This window comes from Anabrus simplex, chromosome 3 (assembly GCF_040414725.1).
Source record: "Anabrus simplex isolate iqAnaSimp1 chromosome 3, ASM4041472v1, whole genome shotgun sequence".
Taxonomy (NCBI): domain Eukaryota; kingdom Metazoa; phylum Arthropoda; class Insecta; order Orthoptera; family Tettigoniidae; genus Anabrus; species Anabrus simplex.
Window position 1 is genome coordinate 495702470 of NC_090267.1, and position 23908 is coordinate 495726377.

General features: G+C 39.0%; 1 protein-coding gene across 2 annotated transcripts in view; it reads right to left on the reverse strand.

The window, feature by feature from the left end:
* The window catches only part of LOC136867475 (LIM domain transcription factor LMO4.2), a 1054153-nt gene that overhangs the window by 418864 nt on the left and 611381 nt on the right, over positions 1 to 23908 (reverse strand). For both annotated transcript variants that reach the window (XM_067144684.2, XM_067144683.2), the window contains one exon: positions 18675 to 18770. In XM_067144684.2, coding sequence (XP_067000785.1) covers positions 18675 to 18699 — 25 coding nt within the window. In that variant the 5' untranslated portion in view covers positions 18700 to 18770. The remainder of the gene's footprint in view (positions 1 to 18674; positions 18771 to 23908) is intronic.

Consider the following 23908-nt stretch of genomic DNA (forward strand, 5'->3'; position numbering starts at 1 on the left):
TGTCCTGAAATAGTGTTTGGTGACAATGGACTTAGGATAAGGACTGTCCTGAAATATTGTTTGGTGACAATGGACTTAGCCGTCTAGGTAAGTATAGATGTTGTTCACTAAACTCTCTATCATTATCAAGTTCACGCAACATAAACAATACTGTACATATATAAACATGGTTTTAAGTGACTTGATAGAATCTGAGAATGTTCTTGGAGAACGGAACATGTCATTCTTTGTATAATAGTGTGTATTTTGACAGTTATGTTCATAGTGGTATAATTTATATCGTAATTTCAGTGTGTTAGCAGACTGAAGTGTTTCTGTTAATTAAGCCGACACTGAAAAGTATGGCTTGATTCCTAACAAACACTGTAAAATCAGAGAAAATTAATAAAACAGCTCTTAATGCATGATAAATTATCACACAACTTATGCAAAAAAAGTTAGATACATAATAAGTAAGTATATATGCAAAGAAAAAAGTACTTCAGTACAAAACATATGAATGAATACACTAGCCAACATCATTTTGCGGTAAAATAGAATATATGTAATTCTTATGAAAAGCGCTGCCCTGATTCAGAAAATGATGCTATTTTCTTCCTATCACGTCTAATTTTGACGCAATTCGGTGTTTTAGTATCTGCATGAATTCGTAAGATGTAATGTTGAGAGATGTTCTCGCGCAACATTTTTTAGAATACAATTATGTGATTTGGTTTCTTATTGTTTGCATTTTATTATAGGTTTATTGCTGTCTAAATTTTCATTTTGTAGTTGGGGACTTCCTGGTAAATTCATAACAAACTCCCCCAGATACGCAATAGACTGCGAGGTATGTAGGATTGAAGATAAGACGGTTGAGAGTTTGTTTTCATCTTAGACCACTTGAATAATCAGACGTGTTAAAAGTCCCAGCCCTTATGCAATATTTATGATGGACTGATAAAGCAGTTTCCTTTCAAAGATAACAGTCCGAAAGTATTATACTCAAGAAGATGAACTTGTATTTTGTACGGATGTTTCAAATCTTCTACGTCGATTGGGAGAGAAAGAGTATGATCCTAGTAACTGGCGTGTTTTTATTGACTCTTCCAAAATAAGTTTAAAGGCTGTTCTGCTTCATAATACAAATGTTCTGGCATTCGTCCACTTGCATACTCCACAAAAATATCTGAAACATACGAGACCTTAAAGTTGGTGCTTGGAAAAATTAAATATCATGAGCATGGTTTGCAAATTTGCGGTAATTTAAAGATCATTGGATTGTTGGTGGGACAACAAAAAGGCTATACAAAATTTTCCTGTTTCCTATGCGAATGGGATAGCAGGGCACGGGATAAACATTGGGATACATTGAGTTGGACAGAAAGGAAACAACTACAACCAGAATCCAAAAGTGTCTTGAATGTAAGTCTTATTAACCGTGAAAAATTATACTTCCACCCTTGCACATCAAATTTGGGTTGATGAAATTGTATGTCGAGGCATTAGATAAAAGTAGCCTATGCTTCCAATATTTATCCACTAAGTTTCCATCATTATTAGATGCAAAAATCAAAGAAGGCGTATTTGTTGGACCACAGATTCGTAAAAAGATGAAGGATAAAATTTTCACAGACACGATGACCAAAATTGAGAAAGAGGCATGGAACGCATTCAAAGATGTAGTGACTAAATTCCTTGGCAACATTAAGGACCCTCAATACAAAGAAATTGTACGGAAAATGTTGGTAAAGTTTAAGGAACTCGGTTGTAATATGAGTCTTAAGCTTCATTTCTTAGCTTCGCATCTGGATTATTTACCTCCAAATTTAGAAGCTGTCAGTGAAGAACAAGGTGAAAGGTTTCACCAGGATCTCAAAGATGCAGAACGACGCTATCAGGGACGTTGGGATGTGAATATGATGGCCGATTACTGTTGGTCGATTGCACGAGACGACCCTTCTAGAGATCATTCAAGAACTTCAAAAACCCGGAAATTCCACGGAAAACGGGAAAAGACGGAGGTGTGAATCTAACCTGCACATAATGCAAGTAACAAAACTATGTATGTTTAACCATGCAATTTTAATTCAAGGTACGGTTATATTAATTTAAAAGCAACTGTACAGTCGAAACTAAATAGGCGCTTAATGCTTCAGTTTCACGAATTTCAGTATACATTAAAATATAATACATACTATCTACTCGCTTACAAAGCAGCATTTATGTGTATTCAATGCATGCAAAATATGATTACGTTTTGCAAGCTGAAATTTACATTAATACATCAAATTTAACCAATACTAAGTATCAACAATTTCACGTAAGAACAAAATAATATTTTGTAAATTTGCCACCAAACCAGACGTGATTCACCAAAACTAGCTTTTTTCTAGAATTCTGCGTTAAGAAATTCATAAAACCCACCTAGTTTCGTTTTTACCGCACAAAAAAAGTTTTATTTTGCAGGTTAGTGATATTGAAAACTTAGATTGGATTTAAGTACCATGTTCCATTAATTAATCATATTCGAACTTTTATTATCAAACTTATTATATTTGTAATATTGATACAGCCACAATTTCAGTGCACGCACAACTTCAATCTTCTATCCTGAGATGTGTAATTAAATTGGTTGAATTCTTCTAGAAATTAAGCGATCGTTCTTCCTTGTCACGTATTCTAATTGTTGCAGGTAGAATTTTCATTATAAGACTTCGGTGATTTTCGCTTATAACTTTAATCCAGAAAGCTTGAGAAATATTTAACTTCCCAGTGTTCACAAATGAGTCTCCAGCTTCGCAATAATCCTCGAAATCAATTTACAATATCAGGATGTTTTTGTCAACTAAATATGAATACAGGTTGTAAGTTTTTCAGCGCAAATAACTTCCTGCAATCTAGTGTTATCAACTGAGATTCGTACAAAGTTATCTGATCACTGTGAAGAAAAGCGGAATTTAGAGTCTTTTATTACACCAGCTCCATTTTAGATTGTTCTAAAAACTAGTTCCTCGAACGTTTTGGCTACAAGCCCTTTACATATGCAATGGATTGGTACATATACCTTCTTATAACTGAAAAAACCCCTGAAAGAATTGATTTTGGCATGTGTACCTTATTCAATTGCAATTAGGAAGGGGAAACGACCTGAAAGTTTTATATCATTTTGTTTGTATTTTCATTTGTAACACTTTTAACAATTTTCAAAATCTTATTAAACTTTGTTCAATGATGCTAGAATTAAGAGGTTCATACTGTATGTATGTTGACTACTCGGTCTGAAAGCTGGTAGGATCCTCAACAGCTTCACCATTAGCTGTCATAGATGGTCTAGCCATTACTAAAGAGCCGTACTAGGGAGTTGATGAGTGAGGTAGTTTACCGTTGCTTTCCTCACTAAGCCAGAACTTGCTTTTACGCATCAATCTGCTAAGCCCACTGAAATGCATGCACCAACCGATCCTATGATCTAGGTTATCCTTCCATAGGTGTTCCTAGATAATATCTAAGGCTACGTCATGATGGGGCCTGTTTGTACGTAGACATTTTTCTCTTTTCAGCATGTAAGTTATTAGGAACGCTCTGCCAATTGTTCAACACATTTGGAGGCTGGAAAAGGTTCGAGAAACGAAGAGTATCTAGATGGGAATAGTATTCGTCCGTGATCTGGCTACAGGTAGAAATCAAACAAGACTGCATTAATGAAAGTGTTAGTCGCTTAGCAACCTGCTATGTACAGAATTTATTACGGGTTAGGCTAAGCCTTCGCCTGAAATTATTGGAGTGGTCATTTAATGATTTGATTTTATGATTACTCGAAGTTGGCTGAACGTAGAGACCTATCAGTATCTCATATGCACCGGCCGGAAATTACGGAGACAATAAAACAGAAATGAAGCAAGTCAGCCCAGTAAACGGACGGATGGATTTGCCAATGCTGCTTTTAGTAAACTCTTTTAATGTATATAGATAATACCATTAATATAAATTTATCATCATCATTACCTCCTTTTATCAACATATCTTGTGTGTGTGTTCGAGCATTATTGTATAATATTGGTTAATGTACAGTATCATATTTTACTTCCTTTATAAATGTGAGTGAGAGTGATAGCGTGTGTGTTAGCATAATGCAATTAAACTCAATTATAACTTAATATATCTGCACAAAAGTATTGCAAGTGTGGTTAAATGTAAGAGGGCCATGCTGTCTAGCTTCGCCACTTGAAAGAAGATAAATAAATAAATAAAATAAATAAATAAATAAATAAATAAATAAATAAATAAATAAATAAATAAATAAATAAATATGCTTAAACGTTTGTTACGAGTAAGAAAGGGAGGAATTTCCTTAAGTTTGCCAGATTTAAAGAAATCATCTATCTATGTATAACTACAAGCTGGCATTAAATTCAGTTTGTCAGCTTAGGCCAATAATAACGATAAATTAATCGAATATTCCAGGGTATTTAGTTAAATACGCACATCATAGCTGTGAAATGGATGTTGACTGATGTTTTCGACTGTAATATGCACACTCGTCTCGCACTTTGAGAACTGCTGGTGCATTCTGACAGACAGTAAAATGAACTAATATGCAATGTAGAAGTAAGTACATTTTCTGTTATTGGCGGTCTCATCAAACGATCTCTCTCTACCACGGTCTTTCAATAAAAGTGTTTTATGGTTGCTCTTCAAAAAGGGTTTCAAATCAATATAATATGTAGAAATGATGTCCTCGCAATGTAACGAGCCGTTCTTAAAATGCGGCTTTGAACTGTGGTTGTAAACTTTACTGTTTGATATTTCGAGAACTTGAAACTGTTTTACTGCCCACTGTGGAGTCACCACAGGAAACAACAATACACTTATCAACTAGAATTATGGTGAAAATACTTTTATTGCATTTCCAATAGTCTGCTGGTATTCTATTGGACCCGGTGGTTCATAAGAGAATAACCTCAGCAATCGTTAGAAGTTTAGAATTTACTAGGCAATTACAGGCTGATGAGTCTAATGAGTTGCGGCATGTAGAGGGGAATGGGGGGGGGGTGTCCACTTTGTGGAAGAAGCATTACATTTTTATTCCATTGTATCCCGATGAATCTAGAAATTGTATGAATTATTAAAATAAGCAATTTGTCCAAGCCTTGTTGTCTTATCGGCTAAGTATTTTCTTTATTTTCTTTAATTATTAACAAAATTATTAGCGGAAATTCGTGGCGGTTAACCGATTTGTGTAGCGCCACAGCAAGTAGTGGACACTTTGCATATGCTGTGAGGAAGGGCAGTCGGGGTATATTCTTTTGCCAAGGACAATGAGGTATGATTCACCCGCTCGCCACGCGCAATCGTCAGTCTGGTAGTCTCATTAACGTTTGTCAGTTTCTTAGTATGAAGTCAAATGCTAAAAGGTTTTTATTGTATTATCACACCGGACTTCTATTTAACTGCAATGCATGTGTAATATTGTTCATTTGGCGAAAGTTTTATTGTAGAGAATTGAATCGAAATTTCAAAAAAATATTACCGATTTATGTTGGGAGACCGTCAACCTTTACCTCTCAGCCGAAATTCGCTCGGAGAGCATAATACATCTTACAACTTAGTAGATTATTTTTTTAAAGTTTTGATATATGTAAACACCCCCCCCCCCCATACCCAGTTCTAATTCCCAATCGCCGCTACTGAATAGACATGAGAATTATATCGTATGCGCTAGAAAAGTTCAGATATAGCAAAGTAAACAGGCAAAAGTCATCTGCGTACAGGCCGTGAAGGCTGTTGGATTGGTGTATTGTAAAGTCCTCTACTATCCGTAACCTCGGTATTTGATGGGGTAGAGTGGTTAGCTCTACGCACGGCCGCCTTTGGCCCCAGGAATTAACCTAGTACTCATTTTTGGTGTGGGCTGAGCGAACCACAGAGACATGTGCACCTCCGGAAAAGGATTTTTCATTTCTTAAATGTTTCGACGTCCTGGCGGGGAATCGAACCCACGTTATTTCGAGTAAACGAAGTATGCCTTTACCACCTCGGCCAGGCGCTCTTAAACAGTTCAGATATGCCCTTAAAGTCCTCGAAATATTGACAAAAATAGGAACCATAACCTCAAACTTCTCGGTGTAACATTGAAACGTTCCGCACTGTTTCCTGTTAACTTCTTAAAAACTTAAATGGTTTTATTTTGATTCTATTAATCCGCCTCTGTGGTGTAGTGATTAGTGTGATTAGCTGTGATTAGGCCCGCGTTCGATTCCCGGCTCCGACACAAGATTTGAAAAGTGGTACGAGGGCTGGAACGGAGTCCACTCAGCCTCAGGAGGTCAGCTGACTAGAGAGGGATTCGATTCCCACCTCAGCCATCGTCGAAGTGGTTTTCCGTGGTTTTCCACTTCTCCTACGGGCAAATGCCCGGGTGGTGCTTAATTTAAGCCCACAGCCAATTATTTCCCTCTTCCTAGTCTATCCCTCCGCAAGCCCCTGTTCAGCACAGCAGGTGAGGCCACCTGGGCGGGGTACTGGTACTCCTTCTCAGTTGTATCCCTGACTAAATGTCTCACGCTGCAGAACACTGCCCTTAAGGTGTAGAGATAAGATCCCTCGCTGAGTCCGAGGGAAAAACCAACCATGGACAGTAAATGGATTTAAGAAATGGAAGGAAAAAAACGAGAGAAAAGAAATATTTTGATTTCATTAATTAAAATAAATGAAAACTAATAGGCTACATTTGAATATTTTGGAAGCAAAACCTACTTAGACTGATCGTCATTGTACCAGTGTGCTACAGCTTTTTTTTCAAGACGCCTGGGTCCATTGAATGCCGCCTGTGTGAAAAGACAGACTTGATTGTGACAAACGTTTTCTCCACATCACATGAGGTCACAAGACAACGGGATCAAATTATCGTTGATTTTTATGTCCGAGCGGCCCCTTTCTAGCACTCTACTTACTGAATAGCAGACCGGAATTCTTCTTCAACAAAAGGCCGAGCTTTTTTTTTTTTTTTTGATCGTCTGCGACCCTAAATGATTGCTCTGAAATGGTGGTTCAGAAAGGAATAAGCTAACTGATATTTAGATTTTTAGAAATTACAGACTAATGAGTAGACCAGATAATTGCATGAACTAAAACAGTTCAGATATGCGTGAAGATATGCTAGAGTGAAAATGAGAAACCACGTTAAATCATCTGCCTAGAGCGGGGCTGCTATCTCACTGTCCGATAACTCGTGAGTTGTAATCACATAGGCTGAGTCACTACATCTAGAATGTCGGGTTGGCATATGTGCTGGTAATACAGAAATTGAAAACAGACACTTTGGAGTTTTGGTAATTACGAGATCTACGTTTTACGTGAGATGCAAGCCAAAGGGAACAACTATGAACTCCAAAAGCAGAGAGAAGATCAACAAGATGAATCGTCTTTTAAAGAATATTTCCCGACCGAAATCTTGCAAAACACTTCCAAGTCCGATCATTACAGCATCTTCGCCATTAACAGAGAAAACCTTCCTAGTTTTGTTTAGCGGTTTTACTCATAAAATAGTATATGGTGCCTCATATGCTCCTTTTAACATTCCATGTTGACAAATGCCGAATAGTGAAGAGTGTAGATGCTTGCGGCGATCCCAGTTATAAACGGAAAGAACAGTTAGGTTGTTGTGCCCTGTTTTCTGATCGACAACACACTTCGCCTTGTCTGTAAAGCAGATTTGCGGAATCATCAGGCGAATAATAGTGGTTGCGCTGAAATAATTCATTTTCACATCCTTTTTATTACTTTTATCCGCAGTCTCTTTTCAGTCATCCGACCGGGTCATAAATGGAATGAATGAAATACCTTCTAGCGGCGAGGATAGGAATTGTGGAGGCTGACGAAGCACGACGCACTCTTCTGGGGCAATGATTTGTGTTCTTTTTCAATTTTTTACGTCCCACCGACATAGATAGGTCTAATGGCGACAATGTGATATGGAAGGCCTAGAATTGGGAAGGAAGCGGCCGTGGCCTTAATTAAGGTACAGGAACAGAATTTTCCTGGTGTGAAATTGAGAAACCATGGAAAACTTACTCGCCCGGTAAAGAGTAATGACTGACGGATGAAATGGAATGATATAGGAGAGTTTGGCTGGAGTGAATGATGACAGGGAAAGACGGAGTACCCGTAGGAAGACCTATCCCGCCTCCGATTTGTTGAGTACAAATATCACATGGAGTGACCGGGATTTGAACCACGGAACGCAGCGATAAGAGACCGGTGCGCTGGCTCCTGAGCCACCGAGGCTCTTTTATATTATTATTACTATTATTATTATTATTATTATTATTATTATTATTATTATTATTATTATTATTATCGATGGGATAATTTTATTTGACGCAGGGCTACAGGGGGGGGGGTAGAGGGAGATGTTTGTCTTGAGATATAAGATACTGTGCTATTGATCCCTATCTCATCAGTATGATATATAAGAGACTGCAGTCCTGATCAGCTGTTACATCTTCTTTTGGCTCTGTCACGTGCTTCAAACAATATCCTTAAACAGGAGATTTATCGCCGTCTTCCTCTCCTAGGAATTTATACAACTTTTATCGGATTCTGCTTTGCTCTCCCCTCTGCCGCCCGCCTGCCTGCGCATGGAGATCACACACACACGAAATGATTGATTTGCTTTATTGAAAAAAGCACGGCCTCGAGTGACAGAAAGAATCAAGCACTAAACTTTGAAGAATATCCATGTGACGGATGCGTTTATTAACCTAATAGCAAGACCAAACGACAGAGAGTGATCTGCGTTCTGTTGAGAAGTGAAGGGTAGAAAGTTAGCGGTTTAGCTACACAAAAAGGAAACGAGGGTAGCGGTTTATAGAAAACGCATCAAATGGAATGATTAAGTTCGATTATTTTATTTGGAAACTGTCTCCCGTTTGAGACAGTCTCACAGGACTGCACGTACTCTCGAAAATGGTTTACTATGAATTGTGTACAATTGATGTATGCAATATAATAATATCTGGCATGATATTTTAGCACTGCTTTTACGATTTCGTTTCTTACGAACTCGAGGATCTGATGCCAGAGTGAATCAACTACAAAATTGGATTGATCTGTTCCCGTTAAGAACACAATATACCAACGAGTATGGTGCGAGGTTATCTCTACAAACTTAAAGGTAACAGGTATAATGTACATGGGAAAGTTAACTCAACGAAAATTGTTCTGATGGACGGCATATCCAGATGTGGCTGGGAGGCGTGACCAGTCTAGGAATATAATGGGTAGGAAGAGCATTGCCACATCCGCGGTTTTGGCATAGGACGGACGATATATACATAAATGAAACTTTTCAATTAGAGTGATTATAGTTATATGAATTTAAAATATAATAATGGGAAATGATACATATATATTTATTTGGTTCACTCTGGCATCTGACCTTCATATTTTGCATAACGAGCCAAATCACTGAATAGCAATTTATATGCAGAAACTCACAGCATTATCAGTTAGTTTAAGTATAAGTTTATGAGAGCTGTCTTTTTTTTTTGACTACGAGGTATTTCCACAACACTGTAGGCTACATCTTAATGGCTTTAGTCAATTGAACACATCCACCGTCTACCTACTGTATCATATGAATCACGTATCTCTCAATGACACAAAATATCTTCGACACATTTATACAAATAATAATAATAGTAATAATAATAATAATAATAATAATAATAATAATAATAATAATAATAATAATAATAATAATAATAATAATAATAATAATAACAATAAATACAAATATACAAATTTATTACCTTTGAAGAATCGTCTTGTGTGGGCAGGGCCGGTAGAGTTCTAACCTGTCATAACAGGTGGCTAAGGCCCGGTTTCATCAACGTGGGTTAAATATACTCTTCGTTGTACTATTTTCTCTACGTTGCACCGACACAAATATGTCTTGTGGTGACGATGCGATAGGAAAGACCTAGAAGTGGGAAGGAAGCGGCCGTGGCCTTAAGTATAGTATTGTCTGGTGTGAAAATAGGAAACCACCGAAAACCATTTTCATGGCTGCCGACAGTGGGGTTCGAATCCACTATCTCCCGGATGCAAGCTCACATCTGCGCGTCCCTAACCGCACGGCCCTCTCGCCCGATAAAATATACTCTAACACTTTGTTTGTCAACTCAGGGTTAAGTCATCCTTACGAGTGGAAACAGCTGCTGTACCAATCAAGGAGGCAGTGACTAAAAATCAGAGATCATGAACACACATCTTGCGTGGTTCTTTTGTTTGTTTTTTGCGCGGTATTTCATGTTCTTCCTCTTTTCTATGGTCGATGCACTCTTTCGTGTCCGGCTGCATGGATAAACGCTTAGCGTGCTGGCCTTTGGTCACAGGGGTGCCGAGTTGGATTTCCGACAGGGTCGGGAATTTTAACCATCATTGGGCAATTTCGCAGGCACGGGGGCTGGGTGTATGTGTCGTCTTCATCACCATTTCATCCTCATCACGACGCGTAGGTTGCCTACGGGACGTAAAATCAAAAGACCTGCGAGCCGAACATGTCCTCGGACACACCCAGAAATAAAAGCCATACGCCATTTTATTCTTCAATCTTTTGTGATCGTGATTGCAGTGATCGAAAAATGGAAGAAGTTCAGAAGAGAAATAGGGGCAAGAATATTTTTGCTTTAGAAAAAGAAACATTACTTGTAGCAAGTACCACCAAGTACGAAAGTATTTTAGAATGTAAGAAGACTGACTGTGTAAAATTAAAAGAAAAGGATGACATATGGGATAAATAACGGGGAAATTTAACAGCATTGCTCACGCTACAGGCCATCTTGCAGCTATATAATGAATTTGGAGGTCAGAATAACTGATTACTCGACAATTGACAGAAAATTAACCTCCGACAATTATACGAAAGGACCCTGTGGTATAAAACCTAATGCAATCAATACCTGCAGTGTAGGAGAAAGGGGCTTGTTTCGGTCAGCTGTGTATTCGAACCTCTTGTGAATTTTATCGAAGACTTTACTGGTGACGGTTTTCGACAATCAGAAATTGTTCCTCAGATGGATTTTGGAAGTCGTTCCTTCTTATTATAGGCCTATTTCTGTCAGGAACCCCATTCTGCATCAAACGCATGATTTAGCGTGGACATTTTGCTTTTAACCCAGGTGAAAGGAGGGGTTAACTTAACTCCAGATTTAACCTAGAGTTAAAATTAACCCCCTTTGATGAAAGAAAATGAACAGTGAAATTCAGAGTTAAAAGTATATAACTCGGGGTTAAGGGTTAACCCACTCAGATGAAACCGGTCCTAAAAGGGATATAAATCTAGGTACTCTCATCTTGGGTGCGTGGGTTGCCGGCCCGCGGCCTCTGGCTGAGTCTGGCAATCCTACCACCTACTTGTACCAGTCCTATCTGACCTTTCTTCCAGAACTCTTTTTTAAGTCCACGAGACCCACCTAAGCCTCCATTTTCCACGCTTTTCGAGAACATTATACGTCTTTTAAAGATACTTCCATTCTTGTAAGTTTCGGAACTCTCTACTGATCAGAGGACGTTTGTCCAATTTTACTTCTTCTTAGAACGAGATCAGAACCGCCGACCTCAAAGCTAACACCTAACAGGAATAACAAAGCCATGAACAGAGCTACGTTCTCAAATAGTTTCTTCACTTACAAATTATTCGAAAGTCACGAGTCAATAATAATAATAATAATAATAATAATAATAATAATAATAATAATAATAATAATAATAATAATAATAATAAACAGGCAATATTGTACGAGTATGAACACGTGGTATTGTAGAAGTTTCACGCAGGTGCACTTTTCTAAGAAATAACTGAACCACTACGACCCAGAGAAAAATTAGGAAAATGTCCAAGGGAATCATTATTGAAGTGCAAGGCTCTAAATGCCAACAAATTGAAATGTCTCCCAAAAGGCCCGGGGATTTGAAGAGAATGAATCCAGGATGATTGGTATACAAGATGCTTGCGATTCGGAAATGGAAAACTTGTCCGCGCTGGCTGAGGAAAGTGTACGAAGATTTGCATGAAGGAAGCATAACACAAGCTAAAATTCATGAGAGAACACAGTTTGAGAAAAAAATAGCATATTTTAGGGGAAGCCCTGAAAAACAGTGGCTAAGCTGCCGAATGTATCGACGAAAGAACGTCGAAGGCGGAGACAAAGTATGAAAAATCTCTGGCGGAAATAGAAATAAAGGGTGTAAGCTTCAGGTCGAGGGGAAGGAAGTCCGGCAGCTTGTATCACTTTATTATTATTATTATTATTATTATTATTATTATTATTATTATTATTATTATTATTATTATTATTATTATTATTAGACTCCGTGGCTCAGGCGGCAGCACGCCGACCTCTCACCCCTGAGTTCCGCGGTTCCAAATCCCGGTCACTCCATGTGTGATTTGTGCTGGACATAGCGGGGGTGGGACAGGTTTCTCTCCGGTTACTCCGGTTTTCCCTGTCGTCTTCCATTCCAGCAACACTCTCCAATATAATTTCATCTGTCAGTCATTATTGGCCCAGAGGAGTGCGACAGGCTTCGACTGCCGGCACAATTCCTATTCTCGTCGCTAGATGGGGCTCCATTCATTCTATTCCTGACCTGGTCGAATGACTGGAACCAGGCTGTGGATTTTCATTGTTATTATTATTGTTAACAACAACAACAACAACAACTTGTTGTTTATCCAGAAATCTGCAGGAGGGTATGAGTGAATGAGAAATAAGGATAAGTGAAGAAAACAAGAAAGGAGATTGGATTCTAATGTGAGGTAAGATGTCCACGTGTGTCAGAAAATAAAGACCAGAAGGAGAGAAGGGAGCACACGAAGAGAAGGTCTAGGGCACGGGGAGAAAGTTCGATCTGCATCAGCGATGGATTTACCAGCTGCGGAAACAAATAATAAATATCAGAAAGGGCTTTACGATGTCGGACTTCTTCGATTTGGGTCCTGTCTGGGTGCCATTTCCTGCAAGATTTACTGGTTGGTGTAATTGAATATTGAAAATGTCGACGTATATATAACGTTACGTTATATGGCCTAGTGCGATGCTGTTTGCATTAAAAAAAGATCTTTTCTCCATGTATATACATATTGGATACGCTCAAATGCAGTTCTATATTGCATACACTTTTTATGCTCTTTTCGCGACGCTTTATTTTTTATGACGTTTCATAAAGAGGCATTGAAGTCTCTCCCCTTTTTATATATAAATCGGAATAATGGTTCAAGTTATTCTGCTGGAGTTTTCGCACTTAAATGTGCTTGCTGTAGAGCTAGTATGTTGGGTGGTATTTCTGCGGACCGCTCAATCTATGTGGAGGAAGGTAAGCAGTAATGATACCTTCTGCTATGTCGGAGATCATTACAAATCCTGTTTTGAAAGGTTCACAGATGCACGATCAAAATTTATATCACTTATATTTTTCTTCTCCTTCCTATTCCGCTTTTCACAGCGGGGTAGGAGGTGCGAACTGTGATGCACATGAGGACATGGACATGTTTTACGGCTGGTTGCCATTTTTTGTGCCAACCCTGTGTGGTGGGATATATTCATCATTCGGTTTGGCTGCGGTGTTTCGTAATGCTGAATCTGAAAGGGGGTGTGTCTGGACAAACGACAAATATCCAATCCCCGAGTCGAAGGAATTAACCAGTCGCACTTAAAATCCCAGACTCGTCCGTATATCACACCGGGGACTCTCTCATCTGAAGGAATTGGTGCCGGAATTTTGTAGAAACTGACCATTTAAACTGGTTTCTGAACAATGTTAAATAGGCTTTTCAAGTATCGGGAAATCTCACTTTGTTGTTGCTCTCAATTCTTGGAAAATAAAATGGAACTGTGTTGACACTACTTACTCTTCAATTACATAGGTCGCATAGGTCAGCACTGTGTATTTATCAAGGTTTTCTGGTGAGTAATTATGCCTTATATCAATCAGGATATTTCCAAATTGAGAGAATGTCCTATCAACCGCAAAGTGTGCGAGTATGTTCACTTATCCCCTTCAAAAAATACATGAGCCGAGCTGAGGGGCAGAGCGTCGAGGCGCTGGCTTTCTAACCCTAACTTGGCAGATTCGATCCTGGCTCAGTCCGGTAGTATCTGAAGGTGCTCAAATAGGGCAGCCTCATGTCTGTAGGTTTATTGGCACGTACAAGAACTCCTGCGGGAAAAATTCCGGCACTTGGGGGTCTCCAAAGGAAGTAGTTAGTGAGATGTAAAGCAAATAACATAAAATACATGTTCCAAAATTTGGGTTTCTTTGTCTCACAGTTACTGAAAAAAAATGCGTATATTACGAAAATACAATACCATGAAAAAATAATTTATTGATCGAACATAGTTTTAAAGCTTAACAACGCAGAGTCATTTTGAATATCAATCAATCAATCAATCAATCAATCAATCAATCAATCAATCAATCAATCAATCAATCAATCAATCAATCAATCAATCAAGCAATCAATCAATCAATCAATCAAACAATCAATCAATCTATCAATCAATCAATCAATCAATCAATCAATCAATCAATCAATTAATCAATCAATCAATCAATCAATCAATCAATCAATCAATCAATCAATCAATCAATCAATCAATCAATCAATCAATCAATCAATCAATCAATCAATCAATCAATCAATCAATCAATCAATCAATCAATCAATCAATCAATCAATCAATCAATCAATCAATCAATCAATCAATCAATCACGTTTGTACCGTAAGAAAAGTACATACGATTTTGTTCATGAATATTAGGAGTGTTTATTACAAGAAAAATAGAATATTTTTTTGATGTTTCACACATTCGGTTTCTTTTACAATAACCAGAACGCTGTACATCATGTAAGAGTGTTGTACAGCTCCAGTCCACCCTTGGAATCAATAAAAGTATTAGCGTGCAGTTTCTCCATCTTGTGACTCGGGGAGGGCGAGAAGTTATTTCCGGTGTGTCAACCTAAGAAGCTATGGTCCTCAATCAGACTCGCGAGGGCGGCACATTCTCAGCTTTGTTTCTCCATTTCCGGTCAATAATTGAATCACTTTGGTGAAAAAGTGAAATTCAGACGATACAAAATATGTTGTTTTTAGGCTAATCTTCAGGAAAGGGAAATGAAATGTCAGAATTATTAAAAGCTGAGGATATTATCAGTTCCGTGACAAATTAAGTACCGACAGCGGATATGTCATCATCATCATTCCGGTACTGGGATAGTACACGCTGATGATCAAGTTGACTCATACAAAAATCATACTCATGACGGTACTTTATTTACACACATGTTCACACTTTAATCAAGACAAGGTTGAAAGGAAGTGTAGCGACAAATTTTCCGATTCACGGATGTTCACTGACTGAATATATGGAGCTCATTGTCTGGGATACGCTATTACGGAGCAATTTACAGTCGAAATGTAGCATCAGTAGATAATTCATTCCGTGGTAGACTGTCGATCACCGGAACCAAGACTGCGTGCTCAAATTAGGCAGTCGTTTTCGGACTTTAAAAGTACTTTTATTATTTTTAACTGTTCGATTATCCAGGCTACCAAAACTAATTTTGAAGAAATTATTTTATAGACTACCTTAAAAAGAAAATATATGATGACAGAACTTATTATTCCTAAAAAAAGAAACAACTTCATTAAAATAGAGTAACACGTTTCGTTCTTGAAAAAACATAATCAGATTCTGACAAATCGCACTTAAATATATTTAGAAATGTATAAATATTTTTTCCTATTGAGATATTTAAAAAATTGAAATTAGGAAATTATCTTAATGAAGTCCTCGTATTCCACCTCTGCGGTGTAGTGGTTAGTGTGATTAGCTGCCAGCCCCGGAGGTCCTGGTTCGATTGCCAGCTCTGCCACGAAATTTAAAAAATGTTACGAAGTCTGGAACGCGATCTACTCAGCATCGGGAGGTCAACTGAGTATAGGGGGTTCCATTCCAACCTCATCCGTACCTCGAAGCGATTTTCCGTGCTTTCGCACTTCTCCTCCAGGCAAATGCCGGGATGGTACCTAACTGAAGGTCACGGCCACTCCCTTCCCTCTTCCTTGTCTATCCCTTCCAAACTTTCCATCCCCCCTCAAGGCCCCTGTTCAGCACAGAGGGAGAGGCTGTCTGGGCGAGGTACTAGCCCTCAATCCAAGTTGTATCCCTACAACCCGAATTCTCAGGTACCAGGACACTACCCTTGTGACTGTAGGGGTCGGATCCCTCGCTGAGTCCGAGGAGAAAACCAACCCTGGAGGGTAAAAGGATTAAGAAAGAAGGAAAGAAAGAAAGAAAGAAAAAAGAAAGAAGGAAGGAAGGAAGGAAGGAAGGAAGGAAGGAAGGAAGGAAGGAAGGAAGGAAGGAAGGAAGAAGTCCTCGTATGCTGGAGTGGGAGAGCAGTGAGAACTTCGTTTAAGATAACTTCCAAAACTGATATTTAAGGGGAAGTATGACTCAAAATTTCAAACTTGTACAGTTCTCAAGCTCGTATTGGTATTATAATGAAAATTATGTCACATACATAGACCCTCACTAGTGAGCTGTTTGCTAAATGTCATTTACTTAGGTCATTTGATTTTGAAGGTATTTTTATTTTTGTACCTTTTCTATACGGGCAATAAAAAGCGCTCCTCGTGACACAATTTGGTAAGAAATGAAATCAAGTTTAGTAAAAATGTACCTTATGGTTGTAAAAATAAGTTTTGCTATACATTTTATAATTCTGTACAGATTATTGCAGTCAATAGATTTTTTAATTCTTAAGACTTGAATATTATCATTTTGAAGAGCATGGGCCTAATTACGTTTGCAAAATAAGGCTGTTATATATACCGGATATAAAAATCAATAGAGTGTGTTAATCCTGGCATATAACGCAGCTTGTAAGTACATTTTGTACAGGTTATGAGGAGACTCATTCACAAGGAACATTTTGTACACAGCAACAGCTACTAAAATGTGAAATAGAGAAAACAACTCTTAAAAGTAGAGACAACCATGTTCTCACCTCAGAACTCTCCTGTTATGCCTGTAATTAGCATTATCGATATTACATTGTATACTAATTTATTATATTTTCTGGTGCATAAAGGAGTGAGATATTTTATTACGAAAAAAGAAATTTATATTTTTCATCAAAATCCTTCAATTTTCAATCACGCCCCCTCTTAACATTTTAAACTCACGCTCATGCTCATACGTTTCTAAATGTATTCTTGTGTGATTCACTACAATCTGATGATGTTATTTTAAGAATGAAGCACGTCATTCCATTTTAATCTTCTGACGGGATCTCGGACCTTTTGTGTTCGTACCTAGCTCATTTTCTTCATATTCGTTTTTTCTCTTCTCATTGCTGTCCCCTCTATTGTACATAATGTGTAATTTATTTATTTATATTTTACTGTACTATACCTCTGGTTTCCATTTGTTTTCTTTTTCAGATGGTTTATACATTTTTTATTCAAAATAAATTAGCTGCGTCGAAACTGAAAATAGGCGGCTTCAGACATCACTCCATGTCTTACGCTGTCCGAATTTAGAAGATCTCACCTGCTCTGAAATCGAAGGTGGAATCCTATGTGGCGAGACGGAACATCCCTGTCTCACCGGCAAGCTGTGTGTTTTCAGTTCGTAGCTCCACGATCCAGCAACTCGGAGTATCACTTTACTATTCCTTATATGCGTAATTCCTTCCCTCTTCCTTGTCTATCCCTTTCAATCTTCCCATCCCCCATACAATGTACCTGTTCAGCATAGCAGGTGAGGCTGCCTGGGCGAGGTACTGGTCCGCTACCCCAGTTGTATCCCCATGAACCAAAGACTCGCGTTCCGGTCCACTGCCCTTTAGGCGAGAGACGTGCGATCCCTCGCAAAGAAAGAAAGAAAGAAAGAAAGAAAGAAAGAAAGAAAGACAGATCTTACAGAAGGCTTTACAGTGGAAGGAGGGATCTAATTCATTGTTTGTGGTCTTCTCTCTCCATATCAGTTATATCACCAAAGTTTCAAGTTTGCTAGTAGAAAATGTCAGACCTTCCGACATTTACGAATTAACAACACAAGTATGTTTCCCACCTCCAAGGATATGGTTTCGATTTCTTCTATAGTGGAACAATATGGAAACGAACTGTCACATATAGCGAGCCATGCGGTCCTTCGGGTCACTAATCCTACTTTAGAAGTGTTAATACCTAGGAGCAAAGACATAAAGTTGACCACTCTATTCCACACAGTGTTAAGTCTAGAAATAGCGAAATAATTCTACTACTCTTTCAAGCTCTTCATGGCAATGTTCTTTATAAACTAAGGTAATCAAATATCGATAATTATGCCCAAGGAATTTAGGCAGTAATAAGTTAAAATGCAAACTAATTTGGTTAGTAGCAGGTGTCGACTAGCGCACTCTTCCGTTCTGTAGCGGTTCTGATGGTTCTGTGGACGTTCTGATGGGTTGTACCGCTATTGTGTATGCAAACCTCAGAGCACGAACGTTATGCAGGATAGTCTATAATTTTTATTCTTGCATTCTAACCTGTTACTGCATCGAAATCCGGGCTCTGCAAATAAGCATTTCACTATATATTATTTACATGATGGAACACTGAAAAGGGAAGTTAAGTTACCTGTTCCATTGTCCGTGTTGTGCATGTCCACGGGGCTGGCGCTCACAGCAGTGCTGCCCTCAGACGGGGCCAAGCTCCGGCGGCTCCCATCAGCACCTAAAACACACACTAGTTTTTAATGTTGTATTCCATTACTGGCGTATGTGTTACAGGTATTGTGTGTACTTCCAGTGCTAAATCTCCAAGTAAAATAAATAAATAAATAAATAAATAAATAAATAAATAAATAAATAAATAAATAAATAAATAAATAAATAAATAAATAAATAAATAAATAAATAAATAAATAAATAAATAAATAAATAAATAAATAAATAAATAAATAAATAAACAAATAAATAAATAAATACGCCTAAACAAAGTACTAGAATTATATCACACACTGTCCCTAGTCATTTCACACATGGTTGAGTAACGTGACAAAAGGACTTCGATGCTTCTATCAAAACTTTATGTCATTTCGTGCAATATTGTGTCTATAATAATGATAAATGTTTTACGTTCCACTAGCCACAATTGTACGATTTTCACAAATGCCGAGGTGCCGGAAATTCGTCCAGCAGGAGTTCATTTATGTAAGAGTAAATCTACCGACACGAAGCTGACGTATTTGAGCACCTTCAAAGACCACGGGACTAAGCCGGGATCGAACCTGCCAAGTTGGGGTCAGAAGGCCAGCGACTCAACCGTCTGAGCCACTCAGCCCGGCTAACGCCCCTATTTGATAATATGTATCTCATCTATCATTACTTCACATCACTGGGTACACAGATGCTAGATAACATCGCATCGCACATATTGTATCGCTAATTTCGTGTCCCAAATTTTCAGATGACTTCTTTATGTCAAGAGAAGTCTGACCAATAATGACACACAATATCATACATCACATTTAAATTTATAGAAAAAATATTACTCTTTCCTAGATTAACATTTCGTCAACGCCACACAAATAATACCGTAAAATTGTTACAGCATGTTTTATTACCCGGATAATTATTTCGTAAGTAATTTTATTTTTCTGTAAGTTTGTACTGTCCTCTTCTTCTTTATTTCTTTCTTTCTTAATCCGTTTAACCTCTAGAGTTGGTTTTCCCTCGGACTCAGCGAGAGATACCACCTCCACCGCCTGAAGGGCAATGTCCTGGAGCATGAGACTTTGGGTCGGAGTATACAACTGGCCAGGATGACCAGTACCACGCCCAGGCGGTCTCACCTGATATGCTGAACAGGGCCCTTGTAGGGGATGGGAAGATCGGAAGGGATAGTTAAGGAAGAGGGAAGGAAGCGGCCGTGGTCTTAAGTTAGTTACCATCCCGGCACTTGCCTTGAGGAGAAGCGGGAAACCACAGCAAACCATTTGGATGATGGCTGAGGAGGGAATCGAAACCCCCTCTACTCAGTTGACCTTCCGAGGCTGAATGGACCTCATTGCAGCCCTCGTACCACCTTTCAAGTTGTGGTAGAGCCGGGAATCCAACCCGGGCCTCCGGGGCTGGCAGTTAATCATTCTAACCACTACCCCACAGAGGCGGACATTGTCCTCTTAATAATCGATTTGTACCTGTGCACCAACGAAAAGACCAGTCATTCGGATGCTCTGTAGACTGTACTTGCTAGAAGGTATGGTATGGCTGGCTCGCTACTGTGTCTCTTCTCCTTAACGACCTCAGATTTTTGGACAGGTCATTCTTCAAATCCAACTTTTGAAATAATAATTTTTTGCCACAAATTTTGGTCGGCCGGGAATCGAACTGGGGTCCGTCTGAACTCCTCGCTGCCCATTCATACAACGAGTCGTAATTTGACTAGGTAATTTATTTGGACAATAGGCATCACGCGGCACCTTAGGCCGTGATCACGAAAGAGTCTCATTTGATTTTTCATTTCGAATGTTTTGCCACAGCGAAGTGTTTACCAGTGGACTGAACAGTTCAGAGGGGGGTCACACGAGCGTGAAAGATGAGGAATGATATGCAGCCGTAACTGTTGCCAATATTGAACAAGTGCGTGATAACACACGAGTGAGTGTTGGTGACGTACATTAGCCATGGTTCTGCATAACAGGCTTAATTTTCACAAAGTCTGTTCGAGATGGGTTCCAAAACAACTCATTGAAGAGCAGAAGCGCACCCACTGGACCATCATGCTAAGGAAGGTGAAACGTTTGTGAAACGGATCATCACTGGAGATGAAACATAGTTTCACCACTTCGAACCGCAGAGCAAACGTCAGAGTATGGAATCGAAGCATCCGCTGTGGAAAATAATTGTTCCCGTATTGTGCTGAAGGTCGTCTTTGAATTTCCGCTCCTGGTATATTGTCAGACCACATAAAAAGGATTACGGAACGCTGTCCTCCTTGGTGCAAACAGAGAAAGTCGCGACCATCTTTACGTCGCTACAGCGCAAGCTCTACTGATCTGATGACTGAAACTTACTACAGACGTAGACAACGGTGCCATCTAGCGGCTGGAGAACAAAGAACGCCATAGAGCCAACCTAAAGACAATTAGAGCAAAATTACAGATACTTATTGACTTGCCCTCGTATTTGAATTAAACACGAATGTTTTGCATTGTGTTGGAAGGAACGTGAAAGGACCGTGAGATGTGTTCGAATTATTTCCAAGTACGAACTACGAACGTTGGAAGTAAGCAAGTTGTATTGTGTATCCCGAAGAAATGAAGGGAAAGGGGGCATGAACGCGCGGGTTATTCGCTTGGTCGGTCAGTTGGGCAGTCAGCGAGTCATTGAGCCCTGCGGCTGGATCAACAAGTGTTGGAGAGAGAGAGAGCCTGGCTCATCCCCTTGCTGCGGTTTAAACTCTTTAGCAAAGCAGTTTACTGTAATGCGTGCTCAAAATTATGTACAAGCAGCTTGCTTTTTAAATATCTACCCTCCGCCTTCGTTGGGATCATGTATATAACACAGCACTTTCACGAGCTTCTAGCTTACACAAAGTTCCAGGTACGGACTGTTCCGTCAGCGAACTGCTTACAAACAATCAGCACTAATCAGTAGATCTCGAATTTAGCCAAGAAACGCATTTTGTTTCTTAAGAGATAACTTAAAAAATGAAGTTGTATTTTCATGTTTAAATGTATTTACAAGTTCAAAAACGGTGTCCATTTAGAACCTATATTTGCCTATAACTTCTATTATATCCAAAGTGATAAAAAATGTACTTTAAATTTATTCCGAGAAACTAAAGTGTTTGCCGACACATGTGCAGTATCTTGAAATACTTTGCAAACAAAGTCCTAAACCAGACTCCCTGGAAGTCCTTACGCACCTGCCGCAGTTAAACACGCCCTCTGTTGCCCTGGTGGAAACTACACTCTTCATTCATTCTGTGATACCTTCTCAGTGTTTATATTTGTTCAGTGGCGAATTACGCCGAAAGTGTCCGCCTTCACGTCGTCTTTAATTAAAAAGTGGTTACAGGGATTTCCCCAGTTTAAATCGCATGGTCAAGTTATATTCTGTGACTTTTGCAACAGAGAGGTGAGTGAAATTTGATTTATATTTCCCCCTAATGAGTTATTATCAATTTAGCAGAATAACATGGCATTTCGATTAATGCCTATTGAAATATATTTAATTGAAGCCTTCGTGAAAGCTGGCCGTGCGGTTAGGAACGCTCAACTGTAAGTTTGCACCCAGAAGATAGTGGGTTCGAACCCCACTGTCTGAAGCCCTGAAGATACTTTTCAGTCGTTTCTCATTCTGACCACAGCTAGATGCTGGGAATGTATCTTAGTAAGGCTATGGTAGCTTCGTTCCCACTTCCAGACATTTCCGATCCCATCATCATCGTAAGATCTGTCTGTGTTGGAGACACCGAGGTGCCGACATTTTGCCCCACAGTTCTTCTAGGTGCCGGTATAACCGTTGTATTTGAACACTTTAAAATGGTATTGGACTGAGCCGGGATCGAACCTGCCAACTTGGGCTCAGAAATCCAGCGTTCAACCGTTGAGCCACTCAGTCTGACGTCGTTACATCACTCAACTTTCAGAGAGGAACGCTGTGTGGGCGGTTGAATACACCTAGGGCAAGGGGATCTGAGTTTTTCAGCGTGGATTGGCTCCCATGGTCCACCTAGCTGAGTCTAGCGTTACTTGCATCAGGTTCTTCCTATCTGACATCCGGTGCTCAACTTTTTTTTTTTCCGACCCCGACTGGTATTAGTTTTGCGAGTCCTAGGGAGTCTCTTGATGTTCACGCCCTTCACGACCCTTTCATTTCTTTACCCGACACCTGCATTCTTCGAATTGTCGGACCTCTCATTCTAATGTTGAAAACATTTCTTAACAAACAAACTGGGGGTACCATGAAGAACATAAAATTAAGCAATGTCCTCAATTGTGTCGAAAGTTGAAAGGCTAAGGGCTCAGAAAGGTGTCATATTGTGAGTCTTTGATTAATTTATCAAAATGAAAGAACAAATGTCAAGGATCACTTCCGGTCTAAATGCCGTTCTAGAAAAACAGCCTAAAACCACTTGTTTCTTTACTCGTTTTCTTTTTCATTCAAATAATAACAAAATTAACTTATTGACATAATTATTTCTTTAATGAGTTCCTTGGTTCAATACCCTCAGACATTTTTGTTTTTTTTGTAAATATTTCTACACCTAATGTAGTTATAAGGTCTTAAGTGAAACTGTGCATTGACTCACATTAGTGCTGGTAGTGGTAGAAAAAGGCAAACTGCTAATCTAATCTAATCGACCGGATAAACGGATTGTAATTTTTAGTAATGAATGAAGAATATATTCTCATATTTTATTAACCTAAAATTCGTAGCTCAAATCTCTAGGATGTTTTCAACTTTGAGTTGCTTGCCTGAAGGGCTAGAACTGCGGTATTTTTGATTTATCACGAATACGAAGAGAGAAACGAGGTGCGAAGTGACGTGCGTGATAACGCGCTACGGCTGTGGTGCCTATACGAGTGGGTTTGAACCCACCCTGGGAATAGTTTTACGTGGTTTCCCATTTTCTCTTGCAGGCAAACACGGGAACAGTTCAATGTTCTTAGGCCACAGCCGACTTTCGCCCCTTCTTGCCCAATTTAATGCATTAACATTCGTTTAATCTTTATTAGTTCAACTCAGGCTGGCGGCAGGAAGGTCATCCGGCCATAAAACATGATTTGTAATTTCAGGAATCGGGATGAGTGTTAGACACATTAGTGTTGTACTTCCTCGTAAAGCAGTAATCACAACAGT